This window comes from Sciurus carolinensis, chromosome X (genome assembly GCF_902686445.1).
Source record: "Sciurus carolinensis chromosome X, mSciCar1.2, whole genome shotgun sequence".
NCBI lineage: Eukaryota > Metazoa > Chordata > Mammalia > Rodentia > Sciuridae > Sciurus > Sciurus carolinensis.
Window position 1 is genome coordinate 117,787,073 of NC_062232.1, and position 24,209 is coordinate 117,811,281.

General features: G+C 36.8%; 1 protein-coding gene across 1 annotated transcript in view; it reads left to right on the top strand.

Moving 5' to 3' along the window:
- The window catches only part of Atp11c (ATPase phospholipid transporting 11C), a 165,326-nt gene that overhangs the window by 125,725 nt on the left and 15,392 nt on the right, over positions 1–24,209 (top strand). Inside the window, exons 19-23 of the mRNA XM_047535332.1 lie at positions 1,235–1,294; positions 5,795–5,922; positions 19,305–19,440; positions 21,789–21,854; positions 24,043–24,146. Coding sequence (XP_047391288.1) covers positions 1,235–1,294; positions 5,795–5,922; positions 19,305–19,440; positions 21,789–21,854; positions 24,043–24,146 — 494 coding nt within the window. The remainder of the gene's footprint in view (positions 1–1,234; positions 1,295–5,794; positions 5,923–19,304; positions 19,441–21,788; positions 21,855–24,042; positions 24,147–24,209) is intronic.

Genomic DNA, 24,209 nt, shown 5'->3' on the forward strand with positions numbered 1-24,209 from the left:
ACATCCTCTAGAACCAATAGTACATTTATCTAAATAACTTCACTGTGGCAGATGCTCATCCTCTGAGGATACATTTGATTTTTAAAAACAGCCTCGAGTCTCCCAGATCTAAGTCTGGTGAATTAATAACTACATGAGAATATGTGCCATGAGAAATGGCACCGATTTTCTGACACGGTTCAAAAATGACTCTTAAGCCAGGTGTAGTGTTGCACACCTGTAATCCCAGGGGCTTAGGAAGCTGAGGCAGGAGGATTGCAAGTTCAAAGCCAGCCTCAGCAAAAGTAAGGCACTAAGCAACTCAGTGAGACCTTGACTCTAAATAAAATACAGAATAGGACTGGGGATGTGGCTCAGTGGTTGAATGCTCCTGAGTTTAATCCCTGGTATGCGCCCCCCCCAAAAAAAAAGACTCTTAAAAGTGCTTCCCAAAGAGCAAGTTTAGAGACATGGTGAACTAGTGACAGCAGCACACAAATAAGTTTACTGCCCACTTTTGAAGGATAGCAGTCTTTTGAAAATCCTAGTTCTGGAGGTTTTACCCAGAAATTAATTTCAGTATTTTATAGTCACACTGGGTCCCTTTTAACTGCCTTATAAATTCCCAGCATGCATCTGTGTATTTTAATTCCTCCTTTGATTTTTTTTATATCACTAGCAGTGCTATCTTTGCATATAGTAGGTTCTCAACAATACTATGTTGATTGTTTGATGAAGGAGTAATAGTAGGTAGGTAAAGCATTACTTGAAAACTTTTAGTATCAGCATAATCTATAACAATTTCTTAACTATTGATATTGACTTTAAAATGTACATGTATTATTATGTAAGTCTGTGGTGATTATTAAATTTATATTTAAGGTATAGTATCATTAAGTGTTCATATTGGATGAGCTCATTTCTTCATTGGAAGAATAGGAAGAGATTCTTATAAAGTAAGGTTGGTGGGGACAAAAGTTTGTCTTAATCTGAATTCATCATTTGTTTTATTTTCCTAGGCTGGGGATCTAGCTCAGTGGTAGAGCACTTGCCTCCCTGGGTTCAATCCCTAATACCACCAAAAAAAGAGAAAAAATATATTTTTAGTTTCTTTACATCACTGAAATAGAAATGTATGACATTCTGACATTAGAAGGATTTTGGAATGACTATAGACCATTAAGTGTAGTTTCCTGTTTTCATTTAGAAAATTAGTCAAATATAAATATTAACCCTTGTCTTAATTTTTTTCCAGAACCTTTGTTTCATTTTGCCACAGTTTTTGTACCAGTTCTTCTGTGGATTCTCACAACAGGTTTGTGTCCTCTGTTACTTATTATGATGTAGTTTATATTTGCTGTTAGTATATTACCTTTTAGGTATTAATTAGAGGCATTAGAGAGGTATGTCCAAAGTAAAAGGGTTTCTTTTTTGCTTCAACAGTTAATCTTCTTGACCTGATTTGTATAGTAACAAATGTCTTTGCTTTGTTTTCTTTTTTTTTTTTACTATTTAAATCAATCTTATTAAAGGTATAGTTGTAACCATAATAAATAAAATATGCCCACATTAGTGCAGTTTTCCTTGTTCCTCTCTTTAGTCCTCCCACCAAAGTACCTTGGATTGACTTTCTTTCACTGTAGACCTGCCTATTCTAGAATCTCATATTGAATGGATTCTTCTTTAAAAATTATTTTTTTAGTTATGGATGGACACAATACTTTTATTTTCATGTGGCACTGAGAATCGAACCCAGTTTCTCACACATGCTAGGCATGCACTCTACCACTGAGCTACCACCCCAGCCCCATAAATGGATTCTTTTATAATCTTTAATGTCTGACTTCTCCTCAGCATATGTTTATAGTAATTCATGTTATTGTGTGTATTATTGCTGAGAAGTGCTCTACTGGATTGACATATCACTTTTCATTTCACCTGTTACAGAACATTTGGGTTTTCTTATTCTTATTAGTTATACATGATAGTTGAATGTATTTCAACATATTATACATCTATGGAGTATAACTTCTCATTCTTCTGGTTGTACATGAGGTAGAATTACATTGGTCATATAATCATATGCACATAGGATAGTAATATACGATTCATTCTACTATCTTTCGTATTCCCATTCCCCCTCCATTCCTTTCATTCTCCTTTTTCTAACCCAAAGTACATCTGTTCTTCCCTACCCTCCCCACTTATTGTGAGTTAGCATCTGCATATCAGAGAAAACATTTGACCTTTGGTTTTTTTTGGATTGGCTTATTTCACTTAGCATGATATTCTCCAGTTCTATCCATTTACAGGCAAATGCCATAATTTCATTCTTTATGAATGAGTAATATTCCATTGTGTATATATACCACATTTTCTTTATCCATTCTTCTGTTGAATGGTACCTTGGTTGGTTCTATAACTTAGCTATTGTGAATTGAACTGCTATAAACACTGATGTGGCTGCATCACTGTAGTATTCTTTTTAAAAGGTATTTGGTATATCCTGGCAGAGTTGGAAAAAACATTTTGAAAGAGTATTTTGATTTATTGGGATAAACCCAACTACTATGTGTAATGCTCTAATAAAAAAAGTGTTTTGATTTTTTTTCCTATTTTATCAATGTGTAAAATGTGTTTCAGTAGTTCTGAAATGTTACAGTCTTTCATCATATAAAATCTTACACCTTTGCAGTTACTCAGGTTGGTTTTATTTAATAGAAAAACATTGATTTTTTTAAACTGGTCAGAAAGCAACTGAAATGAACTTTGCATTGCTTCCAGTTGCAGTATAGGTAAATGCAGGGACTCTTAGTGCTCAGTGACTCCAAAATTTGAAACTTAATCTGTGAGCAGTTCAGTGATTTTGCCATGTTGGATTACCACATTTTCATGGGTATTGGAGACTGAGTTTCTAAATTTCAAAGCAAGCTTTCTTTCTTTTGGTTGCTCATGGTAGGAAATAATGTTTTTCTTATTTGTTGGCAGTATTTTTAAGAGAATGCATTTTTCTCAATCAGAAATAACTGCTCTCTTTCTCTTGATAATTTGTTTCTTTGCCATCTGGTATGCTGTCTCTTACATCAGTGCCATGTCATTCACCTGGTAGTACCAGTAAAGCAGATCATGTTATGAATTAAGCATCTTCCAATTGTAGAAAGTGCTGTCAGTCTTCTTATAGTCAAAACTAATACAATTAGTTGTAGAAACTTTTGCAAATTCTTCACTCTGCTCTTCTTGAATGTTCAATTTCTATTGACCGAACTGCTGCTAATTGCTGCTCACTTCCTTAGTTGAGTGCAGGTATTAGAAAAAATATTGCAATTTTTCTTTTTTAACTACTTTTAGCAGATCTAAAAGTTGGTTTGATCTGGTTGAAACATTGTTGTTTTTTGTTTTGAAAGGGATCTGTTGTTTAGTTACCTTTTAAAAACATGTTTGCCAAGTACAAGTCCTATGAAGAAAGAAAGGACTTATTCCTTAAAGGCAACTAAAATTCAGTCCTTGAATTCTCTTTGGTCTGCTTAGATTACCTAATGGCTTAGGTTTCCATAGGAGTTGATATTTAGTTCCCTCATTCACTGAACTGGTAGATAACATTCATTTGACAAATATTTCTTGAATCCCTGCTTTGTGCTAAGCTAAGTACTGAGGATATAGCAGTGATTAGACAAACTCCCTTATCTTCATGGAAATTGTATAGTGATGAAGGAGAGATGCAGCAATCAAATATATAAGGTGGGATATTGATGAGTGCTGATATAAAGCATAATAAAGGGATAGTGTGCAACTAGGGAAAAGGGCAGCTTCTTTATAGAAGATCATCTGGACAGTTGTCTCAGATGAGGTAGCATATGGGCAGAGACCTGAGCAGCTAAGGGAAGGAGGTGTGCAGACATCTTAGAAAAAAAGTGTACCAGCAAAAGGAAGGTTTGAGGAGGTGACGTGAAATGCAAAATCATTATTTTTTATATTGGCCTTGTGCTAGTGCTGAAAATAGCAGCATTTATTGTATCTTTGGACACTTACAAAGTATCTTTTGGACACATGGGTGGTCAGCCTTTTTCAGTCCAGAACCACATGAAATGTTCTCTGAAACTTGGAGAGCAGATTCTAAAGAATGTAGAAATGGAACCAGGATTCATGTTCTTTAAGCAAAAGCCTCTCTTGAGAAAAACTAGGATAGTACTTGTCCTTTTTTTCTTCCATGAAAAGGAAACATTTATAACAGGTTTAACAAGAAACAATATTATCAACCTGTTGTTTGTTTTGGGGACATTCTGTCTCCTGTAATTATGCATCTAAGAATTACAATTATCTCTCACATTACCTAAAAGTACCATGATAAAACAAAAGTAGATTGATGCTTCTTTTGTTTGAATGAAATATAAGACTAAATTACACACCTGTCAATCTGAGTTGTTGTTTTAATTTACTCATTAGCAAAAATGGGTAGTTTCCAAACAAATATAGTGGTGGGTGCTACAGACTAGTTCTCTCACTTGATAATTAATAGGAATGTAACATCTTTTTTTGTACTTCTTAATTCAACAGAATATTTTGCTGAGCTTCAATCTTTGTTTACAGAATGTGGGAAGTACCTCCACGGTCTATGTTGAGCCATTCTTTTAATTTCATTGATAATGTTGCACAGATTATTTCTTACTTTTTTCTCAATTGCAGACCAGGGCTCCTTTGGGTCCCCTAGCTCCTTGTGCACCTCCCACTCTGCCTCCATGTCTAGAATTTGAGCTCTTTGGTGGGTAGGGATGAATCTTCTCTGTCCCTGGTATTTGGTACTTTGTAGGCATTCAGTAAGTGTTCTGAAGTCATCTAATGAATAAACTAATGGTCTATTTAAGTTGTTGCCGATCTTTTTGAGTCAATCTCCATTATGATAGTAATTGTATCTTTAGTAATTAAAATACATAATTGTATTCATTGATGTCACATTTAAATGCATTTTATTAATCAAAGTACATTTATATGTGTAAAAAATGCATATGAGATTGGTTGCTTTTTATTTAGGCTACAGAAAATAGTCATATGGCAATATCTAGTACTGCAGATATACGAGTACTTTCATCAGAATGAGGTTCATAAAATACCTTACTTTTTTCAATAAAGGAAGATTTATAATATAAATCAGTCCTTTACAAATGTGTTATAACTTCCAATTTGTACTCTTCTGACTCATCAAGTATTTATTGAATGCTTTCTATATGCCAAGTTTTGTTTTGGGAGCTCAAGATTGTCAAAGCACACAGCCAAAGACCACCAGAAACATATTTGTAGTTGATCAAATTAGGCTTATTATTCAGTGCAGGGAGGAAGAACACATACCAGAGGAACTAGAGGGCTTCTCAGAAAGTGTGTTAGAAATGGCTTATTATAGGATTCAACCTTATAAAATATTAACCAAAATAAAACTGTGACACAGGCTGGCTACTACTTGCATTTAGTTTCTCTAATTTATCTTATTTAGTCTTTGCTGAAATAGCTACTATATGCCTATATTTTTAGCAACTAAAAAGTTATTAATGTCTAGTAGAAAGAAAGCTTATAGCATATAAACCTACTGAATCAGATCCTAATAAGGGGAAGGTATTGTATTAATATGACAAATCACAAAATGTTAGTTTATTTTTTACAGTTACCAGGTAAGGACCTTATTTACAGAGGTTTCTTTACTGTCCCAAAAATCATGAAAGGAAACTGTCTTGTTTTAGCTAGTGATTTTTTTCCTAATTCACAAATATCATCTTGTAGATAATTGTTATAGTACGTTTCTTTTCTGTAATATTTGTCATTTCAGCCACTGTATGATGCTACTTATCTTACAATGTACAATATCTGCTTCACATCCTTACCCATTCTGGCCTACAGTCTCCTGGAACAGCACATCAACATTGATACTCTGACCTCAGACCCGCGATTGTATATGTAAGTTAAATATAGCTAAATTTTTAACCCCCTCAGGCTTTGTAAGTTGTGGATTTCATTTCATTTGCAGGTTGGAAAGAGACAAAACTGCTCACCTGGTTTGAGTACGTGGTTCTGTATTGAATTTTAGTGACAAAACTAGATCATTCAATAGGAAAACAACATATTTCCTAGGTGTAGGTCCCACACTTGAGCACATGTGAAGCATACTTTTAATCTGGAATAGTGATTTCTGCAGTGTGAACCTACGTTGTTATAGCATCCACAGAGCCTTATAGAAAGACACAATATTTTAATTTTTAACTGCCAAAAAAATTGCACAAAGAATTTTGGTCGTTTAGAATACCAATTCCTACCTTTAGTAGGTTGACCTGAGGTTATATTACCCTTTCTCTTATAAACTGCATATGAAGCGTTAATTGCCACACTTCGTTAGCACCATTCTAAAACTGTTTTATGGTAGGAAATAATTAACTCATGAAGCCCTTATATTCTTTCTGTGTCAGTTGGAAATGGATGTTTTTCTGTATGGATGGGGAATTTGGCACTACGGTTGTTTAACCTGTGATTTAATTGGATTTTTAGAAGTTAAGCTTACAGCTTAAGATAAAGATGTTAATTTACAGCAGATTATAAACATTGCTAAATAATGGATACCAAGTGCGGGTAGAGAGGCTCAGGTGGTTTATTTGTATGAAATGAAAATGTGCAAATTTAAGGGATTTCTTTAAATAGCATGACTCATAAAATTTTTATTTAGTAATTGTTAGAATTACATTTATAAGATTTATAGTTTTAAAAAATATTAAGGGAAATTTCATATATATACAAAAGCATGCAGAACTCTATTTTTGTACCTCAGACATAAAAATTGTATACAGTAATGGAATAGTAAGTGATGATTCTAACATGTATACACTATATAATGTTTAAATCAGGCTAAACATATATCTCTCCTCAATTATCTATCATTTCTTCATGGTAAAAACATTTAATACCCTTTCTTCTAGTTTTTTTGACATATATAGTACATAATTGTTATCTGTAGTCACCCTACTATGTAATAACACACTAGAGATTCTTACTCCTAGCTAAATGACCCATTGATTAACTTTCTTTAGCCTTCCCTTCCCCCTCTTCTCCCCAGCCTCTGATAACCATCATTTTATTTGCAACTTCTATGAGATCAGCTTTTTTTTTTTTTTTTAAGATTCCACTTATCAGTGAGATCATGTGGTGCTTATCTTTCTGTACCTGGCTTATAATCATGTCCACTTTCATCCATGTTGTCACAAATGACAGGATCTTATTTTTTTATGGATGAGTAGTGTTATATCATGTATATGTACCACATTCTCTTTATCCATTCATCCCTTGATGGACATTCAGGTTGATTCCAAATCTTGGCAGTTGTGAATAATGATGCAGTAAATGTGGGAATGCAGATGTCTCTTCAATGTACCAATTTCATTTACCACTCACTTTCAACAGCTATCAATTTATCAACAAAGCTGTTCCATTAATAACCCTATCTACTATATCCCAGGTTTATTTTGAACCAGATATCATATAAAAGTTATTTCAGTATGTATCACATAAAGATAAGAACTTAAAAAATAACAATACCTTATCACTTAAATTAAAGCCCTTAATATCAAATATCTAGTTGTTCAAATTTACCCAGTTGTGCTCATTTTTTAAACACTATTCTTATTTGAATCAGGATCCAAATATGAACTGCACATTGCAATTGGTTAATATGCTTCTTAATCTCTTAATCTGTAGGTTAACCTCATAATTTGTCAACAAAATCAGATCTTTTATGTTGTAAAGTTTCCGCCAATCTAGAGTTTCCTGATTGCATCTTAACAGCATTGTTTAATATGTTCTGCTGATTCCTGTATTTGTTGAAAATGGTTGATTATGTCTAGAGGGGAATGGTAGAAGCCTTGCTGAGGGGTTGGGGAGGGTATCTCAGTGGTGGAGCACTTACCTAGCTTGTGTGAGGCCCTGGGTTGGATCTCCAGTATCACAAAAGCATAAAAGGAGACCTTGATAGAAAACTAGAGCTCAACTACCACACCCTCTGAAAATGAGGAACTTGGGCCCAGAAATGACTTACCTAAGGACACAGGGTATTAACCAGAGGCAAAATGAAGATCAAAATTCAGTCCTCCTAATGACTGGCTCTGTGTTCTTTCCAACAGGACAGCAGTTTTCAAACATTATTTGAACTGCGGTTGTTTTCAGTCACTAGAATGAAATCCAGTAGTGGACCTGTTCTGGTTGAAGTGCGACTTGATGCAGTGAGCAGAGTCCCTCCCATTCAATGCCACTAAGAGCTCAGGCTTAACAACCTGAGCTCAAATCCTGCTTCTGTCACTTACTGTGTGACCTTGTAAAGGTTACTTACCGGGAATGTGTGTTAATTTTATCTTTAGTAAAACATGGGCAGCGGTAGCACCTAATAACAATGAGTTTGTGAGTGATCAAAATAAATCACTACATATAAAAGAACTTTAAAAGAAGTAACAGTAAGTTTTCAATTGGTGGTAGCTATCAATCTCATTATTCTAATGCCCTCCTCCACATACTTTCTGAACTATGCTGAGCAATTTTATAAATTAAAAAAGCTGTTGAGTACAAATATTTTTTTAATTTATTTTTATTGTAAACAAATGGGATACGTGTTGGTTCTGTTTGTACATGGAGTAACAGCATACCATTTGCGTAATCATACATTTACATAGGGTAATGATGTTGGATTCATTCTGTTATTTTTTCCTTCCCTCCCACCCCTCTTTTCCCTCTATATAGTCACTCCTTCCTCCATTCTTGCCCACTCCAACCACCATGATGTGTCATCATCCGCTTATCAGTGAGATCATACGTCCTTTGGTTTTTTGAGATTGGTTTATCTCACTTTGCATGATATTCTCCAATGTCATCCATTTGCCTGCAAATGCCATAATTTTACTATTTGTTATGGCTGAGTAATATTCCCTTGTATATATGTACCACAGTTTCATTATCCATTCATCAATTGAAGGACATCTAGGTTAGTTCCACAGTCTGGCTATTGTGCATTGAGCAGCTATGAACATTGATGTGGCTGTATCTCTGTAATATGCTGATTTTAAGTCCTTTGGGTATAGGCCGAGGAGTGGGATAGCTGGGTCAAATGGTGGGTCCATTCCAAGTTTTCTAAGGAATCTCCACACTGCTTTCCAGAGTGGCTGCACTAATTTGCCACCCCACCAGCAATGTATGAGTGTACCTTTTCCCCACATCCTCTCCAACACCTATTGTTGCTTGTATTCTTGATAATCGCCATTCTAATTGGGGTGAGATGGAATCTTAGTGTAGCTTTGATTTACATTTCTCTTATTACTAAAGATGGTGAACATTTTTTCATATGTTTGTTGATTGCTTGTAGATCTTCTTTTGTGAAGTGTTTGTTGATTGGGTTATTTGTATTCGTCATGTAGAGTCTTTTGAGTTCCTTATATATTCTGGAAATTAGTGCTTTATCAGAAGTAAGAGTGGCAAAGATATTCTCCCACTCTGTAGGCTCTCTCTTCGCATTGCTGATAGTTTCCTTTGCTGAGAGAAAACTTTTTAGTTTGAATCTATCCCAGTTATTAATTCTTGCTTTTATTTCTTGTGCTATGGAGTCCTGTTAAGGAAGTCTGATCCTAAGCCAACAAGGTGAAGATTTGGACCTACTTTTTCTTCAATAAGATGCAGGATCTCTGGTCTGATTTCAAGGTCCTTGATCCATTGTGAGTTGATTTTTGTGCAGGGTGAGAGGTAGGGGTTTAGTTTCATTCTGTTGCATATGGATTTCCAATTCTGCCAGCACCATTTGTTGAAGAGGCTATCTTTTCTCCATTGCATATTTTTGGCACCTTTGTCTAGTATGAGAAAATTGTATTTATTTGGGTTTGTGTCTGTGTCCTCTATTCTGTACCATTGATCTACCTGTTTATTTTGGTGACAGTACCATGCCGTTTTTGTTACTATTGCTTTGTAGTATAGTTGAAGTTCTGGTATTGAGATACCCCCTGTTTCATTCTTCCTGCTAAGGATTGCTTTAGCTATTCTGGGTTTCTTATCCTTCCAGATGAATTTCACGATTGCTTGCTCTATTTCTGTAAGGTACATCATTGGGATTTTAATTGGAATTGCATTGAATCTGTATAGCACTTTTGGTAGTATGGCCATTTTGACAATATTAATTCTGCCTATCCAAGAACATGGGAGATCTTTCCATCTTCTAAGGTCTTCCTAAATTTCTTTCTTCAATGTTTTTTAGTTTTCTTTGTAAAGATCTTTTACCTCTTTGGTTAGATTGATTCCCAAGTATTTTTTTTTTTTTGAGGCTATTGCAAATGGAGTTGTTTTCCTCATTTCCCTTTCAGCTGTTTCGTCACTTGTGTATAAAAATGCTTTAGAATTATGCGTGTTGATTTTATAGCCTGCTATTTTGTTGAATTCATTGATGAGGTCTAGAAGTTTTCTGGAGGAGGTTTTTTGATCCTCTCAATATAGAATCATGTCATCAGCAAATAGTGACAGCTTAAGTTCCTCTTTTCCTATTCGTATCCCTTTAATTTCTTTGGTCTGCCTAATTGCTCTGGCTAGAGTTTCGAGGACAATGTTGAATAGAAGTGGTGAAAGAGGACATCCCTGTCTTGTTCCCGTTTTTAAAGGGAATGGTTTCAGTTTTTCTCCATTAAGAATGATGTTGGCCATGGGCTTAGCATAAATAGCCTTTACAATGTTCAGGTATGTTCCTACTATCCCTATTTTTTCTAGTGTATTGAGCATGAAGGGGTGTTGTATTTTGTCGAATGCTTTTTCTGTGTCAATTGAAATAACCGTATGATTCTTATCCTTAAGTCTTTTGACATGATGGATGACGTTTATTGATTTACAGATGTTAAACCATCCTTGCGTTCCAGTGATGAACCCCACTTGATCGTGGTGCATGATTTTCTTCATATGTTTTTGGATACGGTTTGCCAATATTTTGTTAAGGATCTTTGCATCTATATTCATCAAGGATATTGGTCTAAAATTTTCTTTCCTCGATGTGTCTTTTCCTGGTTTGGGTATGAGGGTGATATTAGCTTCATAGAATGAGTTCGGTAGGGTACCCTCCTTTTCTATTTCCTCGAATACTTTGAGAAGTATTGGAATGAGTTCTTCTTTGAAGGTCTTGTAGAACTCAACTGAGAATCCGTCTGGTCCTGGGCTTTTCTTGGATGGTAGATTTTTAATGGCTTCTTCTATTTCATTGCTTGCTATTGATCTGTTTAAATTGCGTATGGCCTCCTGGTTCAGTTTGGGAGGAGCATATGTCTAGAAATTTGTCAATGTCTTTGGTAGTTTCTTTTTGTTGGAATACAGATTTTCAAAGTAGCTTCTCATTATGTTCTGTATCTCAGTGGTGTCTGTCGTGATATTTCCTTTTTCCTCACGAATTTTAGTCATTTGAGTATTCTCTCTCTTTCTCTTTGTTAGTGTGGCTAAGGGCTTGTTTATTTTTTACTTTCTCAAAGAACGAACTTTTTGTTTTGTCAGTTTTTTGAATTGTTTCTTTTGTTTCAATTTCATTGATTTCAGCTCTGATTTTAATTATTTCCTATCTAATACTACTTTTACTGTTATTCTGTTCTTTTTCTAGAGCTTTGAGCTGTAATGTTAGGTCATTTAGTTGTTGACTTTTCATTCTTTTCTGGAATGCGCTCCATGCAATGAATTTTCCTCTTAGTACCGCTTTCATAGTGTCCCAGAGATTTTGATATGTTGTATCGTCGTTCTCATTGACCTCTAAGAATTTTTTTATCTCCTCCCTGATGTTTTTTGTTATCCATGTTTCGTTCAATAGCATATTATTTAGTCTCCATGTGTTGGAGTGATTTCTGTTTTTTATTTTGTCATTGATTTCTATTCTCAGTCCACTATGATCTGATAGAACACAAGGCAGTATCTCTATTTTTTTGCATTTCCTAAGGGCTGGTTTGTGGCATAACATATGGTCTATTTTCGAGAAGGTTCCATGTGTTGCTGAGAAGAAAGTGAATCCACTCATTGATGGAAGGAATATTCTATATGTCTATTAAGTCTAGGTTATTGATTGTGTTATTGAGTTCTATGGTTTCTTTGGTTGGTTTTTGTTTGGAAGATCTATCTAGTGGTGACAACGGTGCATTAAAGTCACCCAGAATTATTGTGTTGTGGTCTATGTGATTCCTGAAATTGAGAAGGATTTGTTTGATGTACGGGGATGCACCATTGTTTGGGGTATAAATATTTACTATTGTTATGTCTTCCTGATTTATGGTTCCCTTAAGCTGTATGAAATGTCCTTCTTTATCCCTTCTGACTAACTTTGGCTTGAAGTCCACTTTATCTGATATAAGGATGGAAACCCCCGCTTTTTTACTGAGTCCATGTGCGTGGTAGGCTTTTTCCCATCCTTTCATCTTTAGTCTGTGGATGTCTTTTTCTATGAGATGAGTCTCTTGCTGGCAGCATATTTTTGGGTGTTTCTTTTTAATCCATTCTGCCAGTCTATGTCTTTAATTGATGAGTTTAGGCCATTAACATTCAGAGTTATTATTGAGATATGATTTGTATTCCCAGTCATTTGGCTTATTTTTGGTTTTTAAGTTGGCTTGGTTTCTCCTTTGAGTGGTTTTTTCTCTAAGGTAGTTCCTCCCTTTGCTGACCTCCATTGTTGTTTTTCATTTCCTCCTCATGGAATATTTTGTTGAGAACATTCTGTAGTGCAGGCTTTCTATTTGTAAATTCTTTTAACTTTTGTTTTTCATGGAAGGATTTTATTTCATCTTCAAATCTGAAGGTAAGTTTTGCTGGGTATAGGATTCTTGGTTGGCAACCATGTTCTTTCAGAGCTTGAAATATGTTGTTCCAGGCCCTTCTAGCTTTTAGAGTCTGGGTTGAGAAGTTGGCTGTTCTCGGTATTGGTTCTCCCCCACGTGTAATCTGATGCTTTTCTCTCGCAGCCTTCAAAATCCTATCTTTATTTTGAATGTTAGGCATTTTCATTATAATGTGCCTTGGTGTGGACTTGTTATGATTTTGTGCATTTGGTGTTCTGTAAGCCTCTTGTATTTGATTTTCCATTTCATTCTTCAGGTTTGGGAAATTTTCTGATATTATTTCATTGAATAGGTTGTTCATTCCTTTGGTTTGTATCTCTGTGCCTTCCTCAATCCCAAATAATTCTTAAATTTGATCTTTTCATGATGTCCCATAGTTCTTGGAGATTCTGTTCATGATTTCTTACCATCTTCTCTGTTTGGGCAACTTTATTTTCAAGATGAAATATTTTGTCTTCATTGTCTGAGGTTCTGTCTTCCAAGTGGTCTAGTCTTTTGGTGATGCTTTCCATTGAGTTTTTTATTTGGTTTATTGTTTCCTTCATTTCAAGGATTTCCGTTTTTTTTTTTTGTTTTGTTTTTTTTTTTTTTTTTTTTGAGAATCTCTATCTCTGTTGAAATGATCTTTTGCTTCCTGCAGGTGCTCTTTCAGCTTATTGGTATTATCATTCATTGCCTGCATTTGCTCTCTTATCTCATCCTTTGCTTCGTGAATCATCTTAATCATGTATAATCTGAAGTCCTTTTCTGACATTTCTTCTAACATAGTGTCATTGGATTCTATTAATGTAGAATCTAGATTTGTTTGGATCATTTTCTTTCCTTGTTTTTTCATGTTGTTCATGTATCTTCCCCTCTAGCAGTGCAGATCTGGGGTATTGCAGATTTCCCCCTGTAGGCTTATAGTGGCCCTATAGGTTTTCAAAACCCTTTCTTTAAGGGGAGATCAATATTAGCAGTGCACAATTCAGACACTATGCAATCCTAGACCAAATAGCCCCTATGAGGACAATAACAAAATTGTCATAATAAACAGAATGAGTTCAAATATTATCTTCAGTAAAACAAACAGATTTGCAATAAGGTCTGCAGTTTCTAATGAAGGACAAAGAGGATGCAGAGGGATGTAGAATGTTGCTGTTAATGGGATAAGAAAAGAATACACAGAAGTTCTTATAATAGAAAGGGTATGAGTGTAATAAAAAGAAATTGAATGTTAGCATGCAAAAAAGAGAGAAAGAGACTCTGAGGGAACAGGTAAACAAGGAAAAGAGAGCAAGAAAAGTAAAGAAATAAAAACTTAAACTTTTTCAATAAGGAGCAAAAAGAAAATCTACAGTATAACAGTCATATAGTAATGAAACCTCCAGTGTTCAGTAGCCTGATACATGAGAGGTACCTGACAATGAGCTTCAAGCCTCCAGCAGGCGTGTCAGGATGAGTTTTGCCCCACCTAAAGATTGGAGCTACGGCTTCCAGGATTATTGAAGATGGCCACTCTGGCTTTCAAATGTGTTGGCAAATGGGGAGCTGCAGCTCAGGGGTGGACGTAGTCAGCTGGAGGTCCTGGAGCGGGATGCGGTTGGTCAGGCAGGGGTCCTAGAGGTCGGGTGTGTTTGGTGTGGTTGTGGGATCCTGGAGGCCGGTGCAATCAGTCGGTCTGGGGTCCTCGTGATAGGGCAGTCAGTTGGTCTGGGGGTCCTGGCGGCAGGGAGCAGTCAGTCGATGTGAGGTCCCCAGAGGCAGGGAGTGATTGGTCAGGCTGAGGGATCCTGGAGATGGGACTCAGTCAGTCCGACCAGGGGTCCTACGGGGCCTGGCTATTGTCTCAAAGTGGGGACAGCCACGTGTAATCAAACATGCAGGTACTGTGACAGTGAACTTCCAGGCAACAGCAGGCAGCTGATGCTCCACTGGCGGTCGGAGATCAGTTTGCTGACTGTTGTCAGACGATGGGGAGGTGAACCTTGTGCGTTGGGTGATGGATAGGTGTAAGGCAGGCAATGGACAGGCGAGAAGCAGGCAAATGGCGGATGATAGGTGCCTGACAGTGAGCAATCTGCACTCAAAAAAGGCGTAGATATGCTGGCAGACTGCAGGTGATCACAGCAGACAAATGGGGTAAACAGCAGGGGATCGATCAAGTACAAATATTTTGAGAATTTCCATGAAGTTTTAATTATTGCATTGGAGCTGTAAGTTATGAATTATGCAAAAATGAAGGTCATGGTATGCCTGTTGCCCAGACCAAAGTGCAATTTTCCTTCCTAACCTTGTTCTTGTAAGTAGTGAATGCCTGCTTTGATTAAACAGTGCCCTCAAACTATTACTGGATTATAGATTGCCTAGTTGCTCTAACTATTCCTTTGTAACATGAAGTACTCATCTATCTGCATGTGATGCTCTTTGCAGTATACCACTTAATTTTAACAGTAGTATTATGTAGCATAGTATATACATATCACCTTTGGGGATTTAGTGACTCCGGCATTTCCAAACACTTTGATGTGAAATAAGTCATAATTGGATATTTTCATATTACGAAAAATTTAAAAAGCAAGCTAGATCTTCTGTGAAGGGAACAGGTGTAATTTGTTTGTCCTGCAGCTTTAAAAGGCAAAAAAGAGTTCTGGTACACCTGCTGCATGTCACTGTATGAGGGTGCTCAGGCAGTACTGCTGGTCAGCCTTTACTAGAATCTTCATTCTGATTTGTGCTTTCCTTTATGTTGAGTGCGCCATTCTATTTACAACAGTTTCTCATCATTCATCAGAGTGCAGCAAGAAAGCCTGACCTATTATCCAACATATTATGATATCCTTGCTGTTTTTCCCACTGTATGTAATGTAACTCCCACAGATGGTCTGTAAAGACGGGAACCATTTCCTGATTTTGCCCTGTTTGCCTCAGCCAAGTTAGTGACTATGAAAAGCCACATTGGTTGGCAGTTGCTGGGCACTCCCTGCAAGGATCTTTAGGGAAGGTACCTTCCCTGTGGTTCCTAGTTGCCTTGGAAACATGACTTAATGGCTGTGGGGAGAGCTTGTTTTGGGGAAGCAGCCACCTCTTTCTCCTGGCATTTTTCTAGGACAATAGCACCTGCAGAATTGCAGATTCCTGTATGCACCTGGAAATTGTAGTAGGTAAAAGTTGCCTAATTGCCATATTTTCGGGTAACTCCACAGTCCTCAGTATCAATTGGATCAGAATCAGTTGAATTTACATTACAAAGGTATTAATGGAGCCCAGTAACATTCTCAGTAGTGTTAGCAACAGGTGTGCTTGAGTGTTTAGATAATGTTTTATATTTGATAATGTTAAGAGCAGTTTACAATAGAAGCCAAAAGAAATACATTCAGAATCCCATCTTCTCTCTGAAGCTCTGCTTCACTAAATTTGATAACCATATTTCCAATTCTGACTTGTACTGACAAGAGCCTACACAGACTTTTTTTTTTAATCCTTGTGTCAGGGTCTTGTTAAATTGCTGAGGCTGGCCTTGAACTTGAATTCTCCTGCCTCAGCCCCCTGAGTTGCTAGGATTATCAGGTGTGCACCTCTGCACCCACCTAGAATGTGTTTTTTGTTTGCTTGCTTGCTTGCTTTTTTTGTTTTTTTTTTTTGTTGTTGTTGTTGTTGTGTTGTTTTGTTTTTTGGTACTTGGGATTGAACCCAGCCACATCTCCAGACCTTTTTTTTAGTAATTCATTTAGAGACTAGAGACAGGATCTCACTAAGTTGCTGAGGCTGGCTTTGAACTGGTGATCCTACTATCTCAGTTTCCCAAGTTGCTGGGATTACAGGCATGCATGACCATACCTGGTAGAAGGTGCTATTTTTGACAGATTTAAACTTTGATCTGTTCACCTGCCATTTATAAAACATCATTATACAACTTCAAGCATGTTATTTTATTTTACTTGATGGAAAACTAAGACCTAAGAAAGATTAAATTTCAAGGAAGAAAACTTGATTAAAAGAAACATTTTAACAACTGTAGTTAGAAAGCTTGGTAACAGTTAAGAGCATGAAGATATAGATATATATCTGTCTCTTACTGAGTGAACTTTGGCTTGCTACTACACTAATGGTTCCCAGATTCTACTGCACATTAGAATTAATTTGGGAGGTCTTTGTATGTAGTTCAGTGGTAGAACATTTGCCTAGATGTATGAGGCCCTGGATTCAATCTCCAGCACCATCAAAATAAAATAAAAAAGAACTACTTTGAGAGCTTTGAAAAGATCCTGATGGTCAGGTTATAATATCATGCCAATTAAATCAGAATAAAAGTTGGATGCTGTGGTGCATGCTTGATTATCTCAGCCACTGGGTAGGTTGAGGGCATGAGGATTACAAATTTGAGGCCAGTTTGGGCAATTCGATAAGACCCTGTCTCAAAATAAAAATAAAACCAGGTGTAGTGGCGCATTCCTGTAATCCCAGTGACTCCACGGACTAAGGCAGAGGATCCCAAGTTCAAGGCCATTTCGCAAGACCCTGTCTCAAAATAAAAGATAAAAAGAACTAGGAATGTAGCTCAGTGGTGTAGTTTCTCTTGTGCCAGGCTAGCTCATACTCGGGGTAAGGGCATGGGTGTCAAGACCCAGACTCCAGGAGTTGGGTGGAAGCAGACTTGTGGTGAGCAGCCTGCAAACTCATTTATTGCGGGAACAGCTATACATTTTATAGGTTTCTTGCTCAATCACAATGTGCCACAGGGGATCAGACCACCAGGTTCCTATACAGGTTCCCTTGGTAACACTGAGTCAACTTGGGGCAGTTGTTTACTTTCCTAGGTAGAAGAAGCAGAACACTCCTCCCTGCAAGTTTTCCTTACACACTTGAGACATTCACTGCTGCTGGTCAAGAACTAGAATTTCTCCCAACATTTCCCCCATTTTTATTAATTTGGACAAGGGATTCCTTCAGGAGGACTTGATTGACCTGAACCCTTGTGATTCTTCTGTTGAAAATGAACTGCAAGCATTTAAGAACTTCAGGCTAATCCTGCTTTATAGTAGGATTTAGCATATTAAGCAGGTTCTATTTAAAGGTGATAACACAGACCTCTCCCGGGAGGGAGAAGATGGCCACCACGGGAGGGAGAAGAAGGCCATGGCTGATGTTCTAAAGTCCCAAGAAGTGAGCGGGCACCCTACATCTTTTATAGGTTAAGGTCTCTTTTGTTCTCCAGTTCTCTCCCCCCTTATCTCTCCTTCCTGCCTATGTGACTAGGCTTAGTTTTGCAGGTGAGATGCATAAAGTGAGAAGGGAATGGGCAAGGGAAGGGCTAAAGTGATTCAGCCAGGTAAGAGCCCAGGGGGCATTAATTAGCAGCTCCTTGTCTGCAGGCCTTTATAAGGGCAGGTAAACCTGGTAATCAATGGGCTCTGCACATTCTTGACATTCCATTCTCCCAGGGGTCTCCAACTTCCAGAGGCAGATGGCTTTCATGGCCTCCATTTCCTCCATTTGACTTGATTCCCTATTTCTATACTAATTGCCTGTCCCCAATTCTGGCTTCACAGTGGTAGAACACTCCTGAGTTCAACCCTAGAGATGGGATCTCACTAAGTTTCCCAGTACTGCCAAAAAAAAAAAAAAAATCAGAATGAGAATGGGAGCCACGCATCAGTGTTTATTTTGTAATTGACATGAATTTGTACTTATTTATGGGGTATAGTATTATAATCCGTATATACAACATACAATGATCAAATCAGGTCATTAACATTTCCCTCTCCTCAAATATTGTCATTTCTCTGTTCTGGGAACCTTCAAACTTTTCTCCTCTACTTATTGTGAAATATCTAATTGGAACCTAGTTAATATACTGCGCTGTAGACATAAGAACTACTTCTCCCCCTCTTTTTTTGAATCTATTATCTACCCTCTCACTCCAGCCCCCACCCTTCCTATCTTCTCTTGACCTCTATTCTACCATAGTTCTATGTGATCAACATTTTTTGCCTTTCTCAAATGAGTGAGAATATGCAGTATTTGTCTTAAATATCCCTAGGTGATTCTAATGTACATCAAGTTTAGAACACTTTTCTGAGGCTCCTTGTTGTTTATAAATGGGGATAATAATAATACATATCTCACATAGTTTTTATGTGGATAAAAATAGTTAATATATAAGTAAACGCTTAACCCAGGTCCTAGCGTATAATAAGTAAATCATTAAATGTGACCCAATTATTATTGATGATGTTATTGTTGTCAGCAGCCAGAATTTTAGAAGTGCTTTGACAGTTTATTGCAATGTCTCTGTTAGGAAGTGATTACATGAAGATCAACCTTCAGCTTAGTCTGGGTGTTTACCAAAAAGCCTTTCAATCCATCAGGGGTAGCCCCCTTCATTATAACAGGATCAAATTCTGTGCCTACCTTTGGTGTTTCACTTCATCTTTAAACAAACAGCCTACAGAGATTGATTAACCTGTTTTTTCCCCCATTTCTCAATAGGAAAATTTCTGGTAATGCTATGCTACAGTTGGGCCCTTTCTTGTATTGGACATTTCTGGCTGCCTTTGAAGGGACAGTGTTCTTCTTTGGAACTTACTTTCTTTTTCAGACTACATCCCTAGAAGATAATGGAAAGGTAAAAAAGAAGTGTCATTACATCTTTTGGTATTATAAGCATGGCTTTTCTTCTTTCCATAGGCATTGGTTCTGTCTTATACATACTCTTGCTATAATCATTTTGCAAACCATTTTTCTCAAGATACAGTATTTAGTTTTCACAATTTCTTTAAAATAATGGAAGTATTGCAATAAGAAATCACTTTTTTGTGTGAATGGCTAACTAGAGAGTTTATATACAAACACACTGGAAACTTAACTTGGCTTTGATTTTTGTTAGGTGAACAGAGTTCTTGGAACTTCAGACTTTGGACCCCTGTGCTTGGATATGAGAAAGGCTTTGAAACAAAGTCTGGCCCCAGTTATTTTTTTTATTCATAGTGGCTTTCCATGTTTGGAGTTGAAGGGAGTAGCTGCTGTATCTATGGTGTGTTGTATCAAGCAGTGAAGAGAGGGAGTTCTTTTCTCTCCTTCCTTTCCTTCTAAATGGGAGCATAGTGTTCTCCCAGAAAGGCTACACTGGTCCTGCCAGTGCCTTCATAGCAAGTAACTTTATCAGTCAGAAACTGCATTAGAATGATTTTTTGCCCTGGTTGTACTCTAGGAGAGAGTTTCTTTTGGAGGACAGAGGATGCCTTCTTCATTTATACACAGTGGGCAACTGAGCACACTGCCTTGCATGCTGCTTTCACTATGTTCTCCTTTCCCATTTCTGGTATTCCTCTTGTATGGTCATTCTTTATAGTCATAATGCAAAGCAAAAGCTAAGGTTCAAAAATAATTTGCTGAGTACAATAACTGTGTCTGGAATCTACACAATTAACATCTATTACAGAATGATGAACTCAGTGAATTTGAATGATACTTTGAAATTAGGCAAATTCTCTCTAATTTGGACTAGCAGAAATCAGTTTAGTATGAATCCATGAAAATTCTTAATTCTAAAGTAATTGCTAGGAAAATGCAGATCTGCTTTAGTGTAGATACATGTAGCACTTGCCAAGGAAAGTGCCCTGCTAAATCTTAGGAAAGTCACATCTGCTTTCCAAGTGAACTTTGCCCATCAGTAAGAACGAATTCAGTTTTGTGATTTCTCAGGTCCCTTCAGCTTTATGACTGATTCTGTGACTTTCACTGTTCTTTGGCACATACACTATATATAACTGACTACTGCTTAAGAAAAATTTGCTCCAGGTAGACAAGGTAGTGCATGCCTGCAATCCCACCAGCTTGGGAGGCTAAGGCGGGAGGATCATAAGTTCAAAGCCAGCTTCAGCAACTTAAGGAGACTCTGTCTCGAAATTTAAAAACAACAATAATAATAATAAGAGCTGGATATGTAGCTCAGTGGTTAAGTGCCCCTGGGTTAATTCCCAACACCCCCTCACCAAAAAAAAAAAGAAGAATTTGCTCTCAATTAGGCAAGGACTCTCCCCTTTCCAGGCCTGTTGATACTATTCATTTGCTCAGCAAATTTTCTGGGTGATACACAAGAAGCATCAACTCTGCCTCTTTCTGATTCATTATCCATTTTGAGTTCACAAAGTCCAAATTAATAAGGTTTTATTGTATATGTCACCATCCTTCTAAGTGTTTGCTAAAATTACAATAAGGGTAAGAACTGCTATCAGCAACTAAACATTGACACCCATGTATGATTTGATTGAATCTTTTTTTTTGCTTCTATTAACCTTAAGTTTTTGTTTTTATTTTTTAAAAACCTTTTACATCTCATTTTCTGTTTTAATGTTATGCATTCAGATCTTGACAGCATTTGGTAAGCATGTGTGCCATTCATTGCCATCATTTGGATTTATATGTGGTATTTTCTTTTCTTTGATGTGCATATGCTGACAGCTTATATTTACAGCCAAAAAATTAGACTCATTAAAAAAAAGTGAATCCATTTGTCTGCAAATTATTGCTAATGTGAGAACTTTAGTGATATAGGAAAGGCCCATATCAAACTGTTTAGAAATATGAGTCATCTAAATGACTTGTTCTGATGAATATTACATTTAATGGAATAGTGTTCTCTCTCTCTCTCTCTCTCCCTCCCCCCCTCCCCCTCTCCCCCCTCCCCCTCCCTCCCTCCCTCCCTCCCGTCTTTATCAAATCAGTGAGTTCCCTGTTTGTTGCTGGATGGAATAATGGGAATAAACCCTAACAACCACAGCTGTGGTATACCTGTCCATGAACATTTAGGGGCACAAGAATATCTAGAATTGTGACTTGATCTAATTGAGGAGTTATTTTCCTAAACAAAATTCATATAAAAATCTGTGTCAGTTACATGCAGGATTAACATTTAATTTTTTAAGCAGGCTTGTGCATTCATGGTACATGTAATCATTAAATGTTTTTCAGGTATACGGAAACTGGACTTTTGGAACCATTGTTTTTACAGTCTTAGTATTCACTGTAACTCTGAAGGTTAGATTTTTATTTATTCAAGTACATTAAAACCATTTTTGTAATAAGTTCCGGTCTTATCCTAATACATCATTTTTATCTCTGATTTTTATTTTCGTTGCTGCTTGTTATTCAAGTTTTTGAATGCTTACTAAAAAGTATGTGATGCTGAGGATTTGGGCATTTGTATATGTTTGTCATCCATTTTTCTAGTATTTTGTCTATCCTCTATTTTGTTTTACTTTTATGTTGAAACTCTGTTCTTATTTGCTGTTTTTTAAGACATGATTAGTGGCATATAAACAGACTGATTTTCTGAGTGTATGTGTGTATATTTTCATGTTAAGTATTTGAGACTTTTGTTTAAGAACCTCTGGCCTAAGAAGAATTTGAATATTTAAAATGCTTAAATAGGTGTCCATGAGCATGATATGTGTATAAACGGGTGTGCTAGTAATGAAATTTTATAAAATGTATTCACCACTGAAATTTATCTGTTAGTGATAAAAGTGCATAAGTATACACAGCAGATAAGATAACCTATAAGAAGGGTAATTTTGGCAAAATCATTGGTATTTACATGCAACCATGAGGCTTATGAGTAGGAACTCTTATAGTTGAACACTTAAATAAGTTATTTTGATCATTCCAATAATAAACACCTTATATGGGGTCCAAAAATAAATACCTTGAAGTGAACATGCCCAGTGGTCAGAACCAGAATTCAGAAGTACAGTTGTCATAGAACCTCTCTAGTCATTTTATCCATATAGCTAACATGTTTACATTGCTCATCTATTCTTTCAGATTGTTGACTTTAAAAGAAAGTGTTAGGGGTTGGGGAATAACTCAGTTGGTAGAGTGCTTGCTTTGCATGCACAAGGCCCTGGGTTCAATTCCCGGCACCACCAAAAAAAAGGAAATATTAAAATTCATCTCAGTTTAGCCACTTAATAGCTTTGTGTCCTTGAACATGTAACTTCACTTCTGTGCTTCAGTATCCTCTTCTGTAAAATCAAGACAAAAGTAGCACCTTCCTGTCTTGGGATTCTTTGTAAGGCGTCAACTGTTTATAACAAATATTAGTTGTTATTATTGTTAGGCTTCACAGGATCATGATTTGAAGTGGAAACCTCTTCTCCCTTTTTTCCCCCCTGGCCTTGAATATGGCCTCAGGGCTTCCCAGTTGCCCTTCATAGTTAAAGTCAACCTTACTGCAGCATCTATCATGTATAACTCAAAAGATATTCACTTCCTCCTCCTTTGGATGAATATTATTGTGACATTTTCCTTAGCAGTCTAAAGGGTGGGAATTCAAGATTGGGCTGCATTAACAATGTTATCAACATCCTGTGTATGAACAAGAAACTGTAACAGAGGGATGAACCATGGTGTCACAGCAAGTAACAAAATGGAAACACTACCTCCTCTCTAAGAAATAAATGCTCTGGATATTATTAGTCCATTTGAACCAGAAGTTTTAAGCAAGTAGAGCATACTTTGTTTTTAGGTCATATTTGAAAACCCTAGAAAATACAATCTGAAAACATAATCAGTCCTCACAAAAACATGAAGAAATTAAAATCTAGGGTGACTGAACATTCTATTAATTTAATGGAATAGATGCAGATTTTATAATTGAAAAGGTATGCTATATAATCAGGCCCATGATCCATTGCTACATGATGTAAAATGCATAGAGCTAGTTGTCTTTACATTTAGTGACAACTGTGTTGTGTTTACGTTTTCATAACTCCTTACATGACGTCTACCCTTCCTAGCAACCCCTTCCCACTCCTATTGCTTTTTAGCGTACCTGCCTCTACCAGTTAGTCCTCCTTTTCTCATCAATCTCCCTGGCCACTGCTACCTGAAGACTTGGGGCTCCAGCTTCCTGGATATTACCATTATCTTATTCCTTGCCCATTGTCCAATTCTGAGGCATCTGCAGCCCCACACCTTATAGCTATATATCTAACCCCCACCTCTGTGCCCATGCTATAGAATTGAGAGGTGTTGGTGTAGTGTTCAGCTTCCTCACCTTAGCTCTTTGAAAGTCTGTTCTTTTAGTTCAACTTTCCTTTGAATCCCTGGCCAAAGCTAGATCCTCTCATAGCTATCATATTGTGTACAGGTTATTGAATATCATCATTTATTACCTGGTGCAATTTGTACTCATCATGAAATTTCTTGTGCTGTATCTTTTCAGCTTGCCTTGGATACTCGATTCTGGACGTGGATAAATCACTTTGTGATTTGGGGTTCTTTAGCCTTTTATGTATTTTTCTCATTCTTTTGGGGAGGAATTATTTGGTAAGTAGCTATGCAAGTGTGAACCATATGTAAATAACTGTGTGTGTGTGTACATTATGTAAA